Genomic DNA, 14573 nt, shown 5'->3' with positions numbered 1-14573 from the left:
AATTTAAAACTTGTAGCTGCAGTTCTGATTCAGGGATCTTCAAGTAAAGCAGAGATAAGATAGGTGAGAAATGCAAGAACATTTTGTTAAATGCGTCTGTCATTGCTATGTGAAGGTTATTCCTGCGTATTTTCAAGAATCTTGAAAGGTTTCTTAAACTATTAAGCATTAAAATTCCAGTTTTGCTTGGTTGGCAGTGCTTCCAGCTTTCCAGTGTGATAATACATAGGCAACAGTAGTCTTCCTCACCTCGGCGCACTTAAATTTCTCAATTGTCCTTTGCAAACTGGCAAACCATTTGCCCAATAACCTCAGATATGCAGCTAAAGACTAGCCTAATGATAGAAAGCCAAGAGGAACTAAAGAGCCTCTTGATGAAGGTAAAAGAGGACAGTGAAAAAGCTGGCTTCAAACTCTCAAAAATCTAACATCATGGCATCTGGTCCCATCACTTCATGGCAAATAGATGGGGAAAAAATGGAAACAATGAAAGACTTCATTTTCTTGGGCTCCAAAATCACTGTGGACGGTGACTGTAGCCATGAAATTAAAAGATGCTTGTTCCTTGGAAGAAAAGCTATGACAAACTTAGAGTATTAAAAATCAGAGACATAACTTTGCCAACAAAGGTCGGTATAGTCAAAGCTATGGTTTTGCCAATAGTCATGTATGGATGTGAGAGTTGGACCATAAAGAAGGCTGAGTGCCAAAGAATTGTTGCTTTCAAACTGTGGTGCGGGAGAAGACTCTTGAGAGTCTTTTGGACTTCAAGGAGATCAAACCAGTTACTCCTAAAGGAAATCAAACCTGCGTGTTCGTTGGAAAGACTGATGCTGAAGCTGAAGCTCTCATACTTTGGCCAGCTGACACGAAGAGCTGACTGATTGGAAAAGACCCTGATGCTGGGAAAGATTGAGGGCAGGAGAAGGGAGTGACAGAGGATGGGATGGTTGTATGGCATCACCAACTCAGTGAACATGAGTTGAGCAAACTTCAGGAGATAGTGAAGGACAGGGAAGCCTGGCATGCTGCAGTCCATGGGGTCCCAAACAGTTGGATATGACTGAGCGGCTGAACAGCAACCATTTGCTGCTGCTTTTCCTCTAAATTGTCGATTTAGATAACTAGAACCCTCAAAACCTAAGGAGATAGGAATCTAGATGATTCAGATGTACAAGGAATTAAGAATTGTCATTCCCCTTCCCTGTGGTTAGTGGTGGTTGTACAGAGTTGATAAATCACCTATCATTATTATGAGGCTTCACAGGTGACTCAGTGGTGAAGAATCCGCCTGCCAGTACAGGGAACCCTGGAGATACAGGTTCTATCCCTGGGTTGGGAAGATCCCCTGGAGGAGAAAATGGCAGCCTACTCCAGTAGTCTTGCCTGGAAAATCCCATGATCAGAGGAGCCAGCGGTCTATAGTCCATAGGGTCACAAAGAGTTGGACATGACTTAGTGATTGAGCACGAGCATCATGATTATTTGTATGTTTACTCGGTACTACTCTAAGGAATAGCTACTTTACAAATCAGAATACTGAAACTCAGAGAAGCTAAGTAACTTGCCTGAAATTGTAGAGCTGTGATGTGATAAAACTGAAATTTGCACTTAAGTAAATCTGATCTTACAGCTGTGTTCTTCCCATTGCGTCTCAGGGACTAGTCAGTGCTTTATTTGGCTTAATAGTAAGCTATCATTTTTTTCCTCATTATTGTTTTTCCTTCTGTGGGAGGGAACTCAGTGTTCTTCATTTAATTTTATCCTTTTTGAGATCAGTGAAAGGTGTCTAATGTGAGAAAGAATGAGAAAATCGATATCCCAGATTTAAAATATTATTTAATTCTATATATTATTATAAAATACACACATATCAACTCTTTAAAGAAGAAATTAATAACATTGTGCTCTACCCTTGAGCAATATTGGTGCATTGACTTGAAATTTTACATGTTTTAAAGACATGTGGGTTGAAATAGCCTCTATTTTATTTATATGTGAGTTTCAGGATTTACAAAAAGGTGCAGGTTTGGGCATGTTTGAGGACTGGTATTTTGTGAACTTTCCTCTTTTACATTCTAAAAGAGGAACAAATGTTTACTGACCACCCACGAGAGCATCTTTACATATATTATCTCATTTACTTCTTGAATAAACCTCTCTGAAGCAGGTATTCTTTTAGAGTATTTAACAGTTAATACTCGGAGAAGGCAATGGCAAGCCACTCCAGAACTATTGCCTAGAAAATCCCATGGATGGAGGAGCCTGGTAGGCTGCAGTCCGTGGGGTCGCTAAGGGTCGGACACGACTGAGCAACTTCACTTTCACTTTTCACTTTCCACTTTCACACATTGGAGAAGGAAATAGCAACCCACTCCAGTGTTCTTGCCTGGAGAATCCCAGGGACGGGGGAGCCTGGTGGGCTTCCGTCTATGGGGTCGCGCAGAGTCGGACACGACTGGAGTGACTTAGCAGCAGCAGCAGCAGCAACAGTTAATACTAAAAGGTACCAGTATTAGTAAGTGTTTAGGTTCGTTACTTGTGCTATGTCAGTGTAATCCCTGTAATAGTTATCCAGCACTGTCCAATAGAACTTTTCCGTGATAAGGGAAATGTTCCATATTTTCACCATCCTGTATGGTAGCTACAGCTGTGGCTTCTGAGCACTTGAAATGCATCTAGTACAACTGAGGAACTGAAATTTTTAATTTAAATAGTCACGTGGTTTAGTTGTTGTTATTCAGTCACTAAGTTATTTCATTCTTTGTGACCCCATGGACTGCAGCAAGCCAGGCTCCTCTGTCCTCCACTGTCTTCCCAAGTTTATTCATTGAGTCTGTGATGCTGTCTAAATCTCATCCTCTGCCGCCCCCTTCTCCTTTTGTCTTCAGTCTTTCCCAGCATCAGGATCTTTTCCAGTGAGTCAGCTCTTCGCCTGTGGCTGGTACTGACTGTATTGGACAGTACAGCCTTTGCCAATAATATTACTGTCATTTTTCAAAGGAGAAACTGGTTCAGAGAAATTAATTAAGCTTGCCTAAGTTCACACAATTTTATTTAAAGAAGTTTTTGAGCAGAAATATGTTTTAGGAAAGTTAATTTGGCAGTATGTGTAGAATGGATGAAGGGGAAGGAAAAACACAGGCCAAGAGAACTGAGAATCTTATTTGAGTGTTTACAGTGGTAACTAGGAATAAGAATGGTTGCAAATGACCAGGAGATACATCTTGTCACAAGAATATTGTCCTGCATATCACTAGGCTAGGAAAAGGGCAGAATTTGAAGTGTGATTTGCTGAATGTAAATTGCTTCTGCACCATCGTAAAGATGAACTACTGTAAGTTGGGGATTGCTTGTACTGTTAACTGAAATAGAAAAATCATGAACCTTTCTGGGGTTTATGAGGATCTGGTTTGGGTTATTGAGTACTTTTTATGGGCAAGTCCCTATTCTGTGCTTGAGTAGAGAAGTGGAATTCCTCATCAAGGATTTTATCCACTTCAGACACCCTCCCCAGTTTTTATACTATCAAAAAAGTGAGCTGTAAGAGATGTGCAAGTCAGATGTTCTCAGAAGAAGGAATGTTTATTTCCAGATCCAAATGGATTAGGGAAGATTGTGTGGATATGATATCTCAGCCCGATTTTGAAGAATAGGAAGGATTTGGACATGCACAAACAATTAAAGGAAGAGGTCGTGTGGGAATTCTCTGGTGGCCCAGTAATTAAGAGTACCAGGCTTTCACTGCCATGGCCTGAGTTCAGTATCTGGTCCAGGAACTGAGATCCTGCAAGCTGCATGACAAGGCCAAAAAGTAAAGTAAAATAGACTTTCCCATTCTTCCTGGAAAAAGACAGTGCTTTCCCCAACTTTGAACAAAATGAATCATCCATCTCCACCACTCCTACTCTTTTCTCTGACTTTATCCCATACTCTGGAATTTGACTGGGACCACAGCCTCCAACATACCTGAGATTAACATGGCCCTTGGGATTTTGGGAGTTTGGGGTTTTGTTTTGTTTTTAAGAAGAGATCATGCTTCTAGCAGTAGGGTGGACAAAATCTTTTGAAAATCCTTTTTGCCAAAACACCCAAATGCTGAATAAATTATATTAGTCTTGTAAATGTATAGCAGTCCTCGTCGGAAAGAAGGGGAAATTCCTAGGGCTAAAAAGTCGGAGAGAGTTGACACCAGGGTAGTAAACTAGTAGTGTGTCTTTTGAGGGGGCTTTGAAATAAAGTACAATTACGGATAAATGATAGGCTACCCCTGTTACCACCCAAGTTAGAGGGCTAGAATTCATAACCCTTTGACCTCCCGGATGTATAACTTCCAAAGACACCATTCACGTTATGTAGTTTGTGTAGGTGATGCCTGTGTGCCGGGGATGACTTTTTCATAAAAAATAAAGTGTAAATATTCCCATTTGAAATTTTACAACTCATGGCCTTGGAGAACCACCTCTCCCCTCAATTAGCCAGGACCCTCAAAAATCTACATATTCAATGAAAGGTGGACTAGGAAAAAATATCTCCTTCCTGGCAAAGAGTGATCACAAATTTGTTCCTTTTCACCACAGCTCCAGGTGGGCAAATAAAGATACTACATAAGAACTTAAAACTATAGGGCCTGTCATCACTCAGATTCAAAGTTTAAATTTACTTGGTCTGAAAAACTTGGAAGCCAAGAAATTAAAGTCAACCCAGGTTCATAATGTGCCAGAGTACCTGGAAAAAATACAGACCCTCTCTGGAATGATTCACCCTTAATCTAAACCTTTTAGAATACTCCCAATTAAGATAATCTAAACAGGAGGCAAGCCACTCCAGTACTCTTGCCTAGAAAATCCCATGGATGGAGGAGCCTGGTAGGCTGCAGTCCGTGGGGTCGCTAAGGGTCGGACAGGACTGAGCGACTTCACTTTCACTTTTCACTTTCACACATTGGAGAAGGAAATGGCAACCCACTCCAGTGTTCTTGCCTGGAGAATCCCAGGGACGGGGGAGCCTGGTGGGCTTCCGTCTATGGGGTCACACAGAGTCGGACACGACTGAAGTGACTTAGCAGTAGCAGCAAACAGGAGCTCATCTTTGGCTGCAAAGAATATAATCAATCTGATTTCGGTGTTGACCATCTGGTGATGTCCATGTGTAGAGTCTTCTCTTGTGAGGAATGCTGGGCTGGAAGAAGCACAAGCTGGAATCAAGATTTCTGGGAGAAATATCAATAACCTCAGATATGCAGATGACACCACCCTTATGGCAGAAAGTGAAGAGGAACTAAAAAGCCTCTTGATGAAAGTGAAAGAGGAGAGTGAAAAGTTTGGCTTGAAGCTCAACATTCAGAAAATGAAGATCATGGCATCTGGTCCCATCACTTCATGGGAAATAGATGGGGAAACAGTGGAAACAGTGTCAGACTTTATTTTTGGGGGCTCCAAAATCACTGCGGATACTGATTGCAGCCAGGAAATTAAAAGACGCTTACTCCTTGGAAGGAAAGTTGTGACCAACCTAGATAACATATTAAAAAGCAGAGACATTACTTTGCCAAACAAGGTCCGTCTAGTCAAGGCTATGGTTTTTCCCGTGGTCATGTATGGATGTGAGAGTTGGACTGTGAGGAAAGCTGATCGCCAAAGAATTGGTGCTTTTGAACTGTGGTGCTGGAGAAGACTCGAGAGTCCCTTGTACCGCAAGGAGATCCAACCAGTCCATTCTAAAGGAGATCAATCCTGGGTGTTCATTGGAAGGAATGATGCTAAAGCTGAAACTCCAGTACTTTGGCCACCTCATGCGTCAAGTTGACTCACTGGAAAAGAGTCTGATGCTAGGAAGGATTGGGGGTGGGAGGAGATGGGGACGACAGAGAATGAGATGGCTGGATGGCATCACCAACTCTATGGACATGAGTTTGAGTGAACTCCAGGAGTTGGTGATGGACAGGGAGGCCTGGCTTGCTGTGATTCATGGGGTCGCAAAGAGTCGGACACGACTGAGCGACTGAACTGAACTGACTGAACTGAACTGAAACAGGAGCTCATAGTCAAAAATTGAAAAAAAAAAAAAAAGCGTGCAAGGGCTGTGAGAACCAACAAATTCGAAACTAGACTCCTAAAGATTTTAAATTCAAAATTTTAGAAGTTACTCAAAATTTATAGAAATTAAGAGCTATTGTCCAGAAACATGCTGGGGAAGCCCTATAGGAACTTCGCAAGGAATTGGCATCAGGTGAAGAAGGACTGGGAGTGATCCCTGAGAGATAGAAAACAATGGCTCCAATTTACTGCCTAGGGAGAGTTCCCAAGCAAGGCACCCAATGTGAAAGTGTTAGTTGCTCAGTCATGTCCGACTCTTTGTGACCCCATGGACTGTTGCCCACCAGGCTCCTCTGTCCATGGAATTTCTCCAGGCAGGGATACTGGAATGGGTTGCCATTTCCTTTCCCAGGGTTCTTTCTGAACCAGGGATTGAACCTGGGTCTCCTGCATTGCAGGAAGATTCTTTACCATCTGAGCCACCAGGGAAGCCCCAGGGAACTAGCATAATTAACTAAATAGAAGAGTAAAATTGATGGAATGTTAAGGGATGACAGGAAGAAAGAACAGAAAAGAGGAGATTATGATGATTCAGACAGGAAATTACTCAAATTGAGTGTACAGTGGTGACTCTAGGGATAAAGGAAAAGAAACTTATTTAGCAAGGTTTAGATGTACATATTTAGTAGCAAGTCAGATGATCAGAGTTAAAGAGAAGTACAAGTCAAAAATGGCTGAGGTTTCATTATTTCTGAGGTCAGTCTGAGATGAGGAAGCTGAACACATTGGAGGATCGTGGAGATAAGAGTGTAAGTTTTTACGGAGTTCATGGGAAATACTGAATTGCAGTCTGTCATACTATGAGAAGATACTCCTCCAAATATGAAGTTATTTTCACGTGTGTAATAGTAATTTCTTATAATTTGAAAGTATTTATGTTTTTAAAAATTAAATGCATGAAAATACATTAATATTTTCTAATTAATATTATTGACATCTTATTACTTACCAACATCCTCAGTCTGGAATTTAACAGAGAGAGTGGTGATGTGTGGTATATGTCGGAAACAAAGCAGGAATACTCAGATGAAGCTAGAAGAGTTGAGACTTGAAATGTATAGCAGTTTCCGTGTGGTAGTGGAGGAGGTATGACACTATTTTTAGCCAGACAAAACAGGTTCAGAGGTGTGCAAGAGGGCATGGCACACTTGGCAACCTGAAAGAGATTTGCATCATGATTGGTGTTAGAATGGAACTCCTTGAGTTTGAATACTGTCTCTACTACAGCCCTATGACCTTGGGCAGTTCTCTTAACCACTATGATTCTGTTCTGAGGAATAAAGGAGATCATATGTTTAAGGTACTTAGTAGGCTTGCTGACACAGTAAACACTGTTTTTGCATTGATGGTGAAGATGATGATAGCTAGGGCAGGGAACTGGGAGCAGACAGAGAAGTGGCCAGATAGGGATGTGTTGAATAAATAGAGATCAGACAATGAAAAGACCATAGGCCGTGTTAAGGAGGGAAGAAAACTTGTAAGGGCATGGGGGGAGCCACTGAAAGGTTCTCTGGAGGAGAATAAAGTGGTCAGATTGTATTTTAGAATGCTTTTTTAAAAAAATTGTATAGTAGAGTCAGGGTTGGTTGTGGTCCAGACTAAGGGAGGACCATTTAGAAGGTTGTGATAATAATCTGGTCAAGAAATGGTGGTGGTTTAGGTAGAGCAGTAGCAGTGAAGATGGAGAGAAGGGGTAGATTTGGGGAAATCCAAGAGGTGAAATTAACAGTCCTTGGTAATTGATTACGTGTGGAAAGATGGGGTAGAGAAAGAGTGTCTGGATGCAGAAAGTGGGTGATTCCTGGTTCCATTTACTGCAAAACTGAAGGAGAGCAGGTGTCAGGAGGTGGTATGGGAATTGATCAGAAGTGAAACAGCTGAGGATGAAAAGTACAATTTTGTGGGATGGGATGGCTGAAGTAGAATAGATTACTCATGAATAATCTTACCTAATTTGTTTTTTTTTTTTTTTCTGCCTCAGGAGATCTGTTTGAGATGTGGTGGTTTCAGCAAGGCCTCAGTTTCCTTCCTTCAGCCCTTGTAATTTGGACGGCAGCTGCTTTCATATTTTCATATATCACTGCTATAACACTTCACCATGTTGACCCTGTTTTGCCTTATATCAGGTCAGTGAAATGTATTCTTTTGTGGAGAATGGTATGTATCATTCATGTTTTAATATTGAACTCAACATTTAATTTTAACATTTTGAAATTCAAATTCTATGTTTGATATTACAATAATAAAAGCAGAAAAAGGAAGTTGTATTTGTTTCTTTCTGTGTGATAGAGAAATATGGAGACAGATGGTTAAGGTCCAGTTAGTGAATTGTGACACCTCAATGCCTGTTTTCCAAATAAGTTTTCAAGGTTTCAGGAGATAGAGTTGGAATTATTTTCCCCTTACAATTCAAAAATACTAGAACAACAATAATAAGAATCTGCCTGCAATGCTGGGGACTCAAGTTCGATCCCTGAGTCAGGAAGATCCCCTGGAGAAGGGCATGGCAACCCACTCCAGTATTCTTGCCTGGAGAATCCCATGGACAGAGGAGCCTGGTGGGCTACAGTCCATGGGGTCGCAAAGAGTCAGACACGGCTGAGTGACTAACCATTTCACTTTCTATCAAAGATAACAGTAATGGCAAATATCAATTGATCTGCTTTCTGCATACAAGGTAATGTTCTAAGCATTCTTCTTGCTGCTGCTGCTGCTGCTAAGTTGCTTCAGTCGTGTCCGACTCTGTGCAGTCCCATAGACGGCAGCCCACTAGGCTCCCCCGTCCCTGGGATTCTCTAAGCAAGAACACCGGAGTGGGTTGCCATTTCCTTCTCCAGTGCATGAAAGTGAAAAGTGAAAGTGAAGTCACTCAGTCACGTCCGACTCTTCGAGACCCTGTGGACTGCAGCCTACCAGGCTCCTCCACCCATGGGATTTTCCAGGCAGGAGTACTGGAGTGGGTTGCCATTGCCTTCCCTGAAGCATTCTTCTTAAATAAGTTTTAAATAATTGAATCTTTACAGCCACCCTTTGAGTTCGGAACTATCACCCCCATTTGACAGAGGAAGAAATGAGGTCCAAGGAGGTTGTTTGTTCAAGGGCATATGACTCAGTAATTGATGGAACCAATATTCAGTTTGACCAGGCAAGCCATTTGATTCTAGAGACTATGATCTTACTCTTTATGACATGTTGCCTAGATTTTTCTGACACACTAAGTATCTAAATTTGTTGATAGTGTTTTTGAAATATCAAAACTACTTGTGATTTAAGTGTGGGTACTTCATTACATGTGCTATGTCCATAATCTTTTTTTTTCCAGTTATAAAGGCAATATGTGCTTATTTTAACACATTTTAAACAGTACTAGAGTGATTGTAAAAGTGAAATTCAAAGTCTTTTCCAACCTCCCTCTAGTTTCTGTCCCTCCAGAAATGATTAATGGCTTGGTTGATATCCTCCCAGTTTGGTTGTTTATAGTAGTTGTTTCATTTATTTGTATGTTTACCCTCTGAAAAATAGCCTTTCCAACACAGAAAATAGAGCACTTCTGAAAGGTGATAAACTTAAAGGCTAAATGTATCCATTTTAAATGTCAAGAAGAGATCAGGGTAATGCCATTTCATGTATTATTTCCACAATGGTATGGTGTAGTGCACAGGTCACCAACAGATTGAGTCTACTTTAAGAAGATTTATAAAATCCAAAGATATTGTAGAATTTAAGTTTCCAGTTCTAGGAATAATTTTGATAAGTCACCACTGTTCACCACTCTGATCAAAGGACCTGTAGCTTAAAGAGCCAGTTCATTCTGTAGTAACTCTAAGAGAGCATACATATTCATGAGAGTCTTTCATCATTTTTATTTCCCCTTAGAGAATTTGCTTTCATTTCAAAGAGCTCTTTATAATTTGAGGCCATTGAGTTCTTTATCAGAGTTTCAGTTCTCTGATGGTACTGCATGTGATTTTCTGATAGAACACTAAATACTTCCTTTTCTGTCTCTGTCTTCTGCCTTTTAATTTTTTTTTTGCTGATGAACTTAGTATTATTATCTGGAGAATTTTCTCCCACATTTTAATCTATGTAAACTCAGTGGTACTTTCTTCTACTTCTCCTAGGCTCAATGTCTTCATCTGAAAAATGATAAAGTTAGAGTAGATACTCTGTGAAGTTCCTTTCAGCTCATAGACCCTACCTGAAAGACTTTATTGTTACAGTCCCCATATGACATAACCAAATGTAAGTTTCACTTCAGAGATAAATTACAGTTTAGAGACAATTCTGCAAGTGTGCTTTAGGTGTTCTCTTGATTCAAGTTATGAATGGTAGGGTGCATAAGACTAGCCACTGGGGTATAAGAAGAAATTGTTAGAATGTCTTTTATATTTCAAAATATTTAAACTTTTATTTGGGAATTCCCTGGTGGTCCAGTGGTCAGAACTCTTCACTTCACTACCAAGGGCCTGGGTTTGAACCCTGGTTGGGGGACTGAAATCCCACAAACCATGCAACGTGGCCAAAAAAAGAACTTGTATTTAATATATGCATAATAATATAAATAACATATAATAATGATCAGACAATTTTTTTTAATGGTGTGTAAATTGCCAGGAGAAATATCAATAACCTCAGATATGCAGATGACATCACCCTTATGGCAGAAAGTGAAGAGGAACTAAAGAGCCTCTGGATGAAAGTGAAAGAGGAGAGTGAAAAGGTTGGCTTGAAGCTCAACATTCAGAAAACGAAGATCATGGCATCTGGTCCCATCACTTCATGGGAAATAGATGGGGAAACAGTGGAAACAGTGTCAGACTTTATTTTTGGGGGCTCCAAAATCACTGCAGATGGTGATTGCAGCCATGAAATTAAAAGACGCTTACTCCTTGGAAGGAAAGTTATGACCAACCTAGATAGTATATTGAAAAGCAGAGACATAACTTTGCCAACCAAGGTCCGTCTAGTCAAGGCTATGGTTTTTCCCGTGGTCATGTATGGATGTGAGAGTTGGACTGTGAAGAAAGCTGATCGCTGAAGAATTGGTGCTTTTGAACTGTGGTGTTGGAGAAGACTCTTGAGAGTCCCTTGGACTCTCCTCCTTGCAAGGAGATCCAGCCAGTCCATTCTAAAGGAGATCAATCCTGGGTGTTCATTGGAAGGACTGATGCTGAAGCTGAAACTCCGATACTTTGGCCACCTCAAGTGAAGAGTTGACTCACTGAAAAAGACTCTGATGCTGGGAGGGATTGGGGGCGGGAGGAGAAGGGGATGACAGAGAATGAGATGGCTGGATGGCATCACCGACTCGATGGGCATGAGTTTGAGTGAACTCCGGGAGTTGGTGATGGACAGGGAGGCCTGGCGTGCTGTGATTCACGGGGTCGCAAAGAGTTGGACACGACTGAGCGACTGAACTGAACTGAACGACCACTGGGTTGAAATGCAGTGCTGATGAGGCTTGGCTGTTTTTATTTGTAGGCCAGTTTGTCATTCAGATCCAGAGCAGACTTAGCCAGCCATCTTGGAAGTACATGCTGTAATTTACTTGAAAGTGAAAGTGCTAGTTACTCAGTTGTGTCTGACTCTGTGTACCCTCGTGAACTGTAGCCTGCCGGGCTCCTCTGTCCATAGAATACTCCAGGCAAGAATACTGGAGTGGTTTGCTATGCCCTTCTCCAAGGGATCTTCCTGACCCAGGGTCTAAACCCATGTCTCCTGCATTGCAGGCATATTCCTTACCATCTGAGCCACCTGGGAAGCCCCATAAGTTGTTAACTTATGGGTAATCCAAAGCAGGAGCATCATTTGGAATACCACAGTTAAAATTATGGATTTTTTTTTTCTAATTTATTTTTATTTTTTGGCAATACCGTGCGTCATATGGGATCTTAGTTCCATGACCAGGGATCAAACCCATGCCCCCTGCCTTGGAAGCACAGAGTTTTAACCATTGGACCACCAGGGAAGTTCCATGGATTTTTTCTGATTATAAGAATAATACATACGAATTTATTCTTGAAAAATTGAAAGGTAGAAGCAAAGACAAGCCCCACTCCCTGAAGATGATCAAATAGTAACAAAATCTTTTGTGTCTTAAGAAACATTGTAGAGTGGGAAGGAGCAATCCTTAGAATCCGTATTTGATACATTATTCACCAGATATTATTGATTCCTTAGTGGATATGACTTTCCTCTTTTTTTAAAATTACCATTATCAGGGTTGAGATCCTTCTTATCTGTTTCTTATATTACTTCAATTTTAGGATAAAGACTTTGTCTTTTCAATCTTTTCAGTAGTTTGAGGAAAGGGGAAGTAACTAACGTTCAGAGTGTCTTCCATGTGCCTGCAGCCATGCTAGATACTTTGCATGCATGACCACAGTTTCATTTCCTTATGTTGATCTGATGAGTCTGGGAAGGAATTAATAGCCCCATTTTTTAGATAGGGGACAACTGTGGGTATACATAGAACATACTCAAGGTTCCCCAGTTAGTAAATGGTGGGCTGTTAATCAGGATCTATGCATTTCACCCTGCACTGAAAGACAGGCATGTAAACAGACACATTGCAATACAGTGTGATCTGTGATTTTAATAGAAGTCTGCTGTGGAAGCTGTATGAGTCAGCTAGGCTGTAGAGAGGAGAGAACTCAAAACTGGTCTTGAGTGGAATCTCCAGAAGGGCAAAGGCAAGGGCTTTGTCTCTTTTATTTCCACAGTGTTTTTGTCCCTAAAATGCTGTCTAACAATCCTGTTCAGTTCAGCTCAGTCACTCAGTCGTGTCCAACAATCCTGTTAGGTGCTTGATAAATATTTTTAAAAAGTAATCAAGAAACAATTAGGTGTTAATTATAGGCAGAGAACAACAGATGCCCAAAGAGCCTGAAAGGATCTTTGGTATTTAGGGAATATTCAGGTGAGACAGATAAACATGGTGCCTGACTAAGTTAGTAATGCAGCCTCAACATGACAAGGATAGCTATTTTATCAATTTATAGTGAATTCTATTATGTGAAAAAGAAATAACCTTAAGTGATATGAGAAAAAAGTGAACATCAAATATTGATAGCTGAAATTGTCATGTTCTCATTATAAACTTAAGGGTTGAGTCATGGAATTTATAAAAAGATAATGGATTTGAAATAACCTCTTTTGTTTCTTATCCATTAGAAGAAATACACATGTATATCTAAGTCTAATGAGGACTCCTCATACCTATTTTTTTTTCTTCTAGTGACACTGGAACGGTGGCTCCAGAAAAATGCTTGTTTGGGGCAATGTTAAATATCGCCGCAGTTTTATGTAAGTAGTAAGAATGATTTTGAGAATCAAAATTTATAGCTGAATTGCCCTTTTATTCTTTCAGTACTGTTGGGTTATTTGTTTTACTTGCTAGTTACATTGAAGGAGGGTTAACACTAAATTATTGATGACAGATATGTTTCTTTTAAAGTAAAAACAATGTCTAGAAATGCTAAATTATGGAAATAAATCTTTTAAAAATATCTACAGAGCTATTTGACTACTCATGCAAATAGAAGCTGTAAAGTATAACCAAATATTCCTTGAGGTCTTAAGGGGATTTCTTAAGCAACCAGTAGAGGACAAAGAGCTATCAACACACTGACCACAACTAACCTCAACAAAATTCCTTTAAGATAAACAATTGAGAAGCTTGAGAATAGCTATGAAACTCTGTTTTGATTTTTGAGCGATATTCTAATGCCAAAGAAATGGAGTTCTACTATACTATTTTACATTCCTTTCATTATTTTTTGAGCTAATCTTTTTATTAATGGTTTACTAAAATAATGCTTTTTCCACCAATTGTGATTGTTTTAAAGAATTGGATTTTTCCATATCATGTTTGTTATTTGCTCAGGGCAAACGAGTTAAAATTATTTCAGTGTACAGAAGTTCATCTTATAACTAAAGTTTTCAGAAATATGTCTCTACAAAAGTATACCTCTGTATGTTTCCTACACTTTTAGTTCTTTGGCAATATTTTTGCAATGGAAGGTTTAATTTGGCCCTTTCTTAACCAGTAAGGACAGTCAAGGGAGGTTTTGTTTTTTTTCCCCTGTGTTACTGACCGCTGCATCTGATTGAGCCAAGTTCTAGCAATCTGAAATGAAAATGAAATGAGAGTGAGGCAAATAATCCTTTGGTGTTTTTTGCCTATGTCTATCTTATCCATATTCTTCAAACTAATTACTTTAGACTTGAATGCTAATCATATGTAATAGTTTGTATGAAGTCGCTTTAGTTATATCCAACTCTTTGGGACACCATGGACTGTAGCCTGCCAGGCTCCTCTTCCATGGGATTCTCCAGGCAAGAATATTGGCGTGGTTGCCATCCCCTCCTCCAGAGGATCTTCCTGACACAGGGATCCGCGTCTCTCATATCTCCTGCATTGGCAGGTGTCTTCTTTACCACTAGCACCACCTAGGAAGCCCCCAGTTTGTGCTT

General features: G+C 40.3%; 1 protein-coding gene across 1 annotated transcript in view; it reads left to right on the top strand.

Annotated features, from left to right (window-relative positions):
• DRAM2 (DNA damage regulated autophagy modulator 2) overlaps positions 1-14573 on the top strand; it is a 29051-nt gene that overhangs the window by 1569 nt on the left and 12909 nt on the right. Inside the window, exons 2-3 of the mRNA XM_055402673.2 lie at positions 8080-8224; positions 13336-13403. Coding sequence (XP_055258648.1) covers positions 8094-8224; positions 13336-13403 — 199 coding nt within the window. The 5' untranslated portion in view covers positions 8080-8093. The remainder of the gene's footprint in view (positions 1-8079; positions 8225-13335; positions 13404-14573) is intronic.

Source organism: Moschus berezovskii, chromosome 4, assembly GCF_049115385.1.
Source record: "Moschus berezovskii isolate FMDL1 chromosome 4, NW_MosBer_1.0, whole genome shotgun sequence".
NCBI lineage: Eukaryota > Metazoa > Chordata > Mammalia > Artiodactyla > Moschidae > Moschus > Moschus berezovskii.
This window is presented reverse-complemented; position numbering and strand designations above follow the sequence as displayed.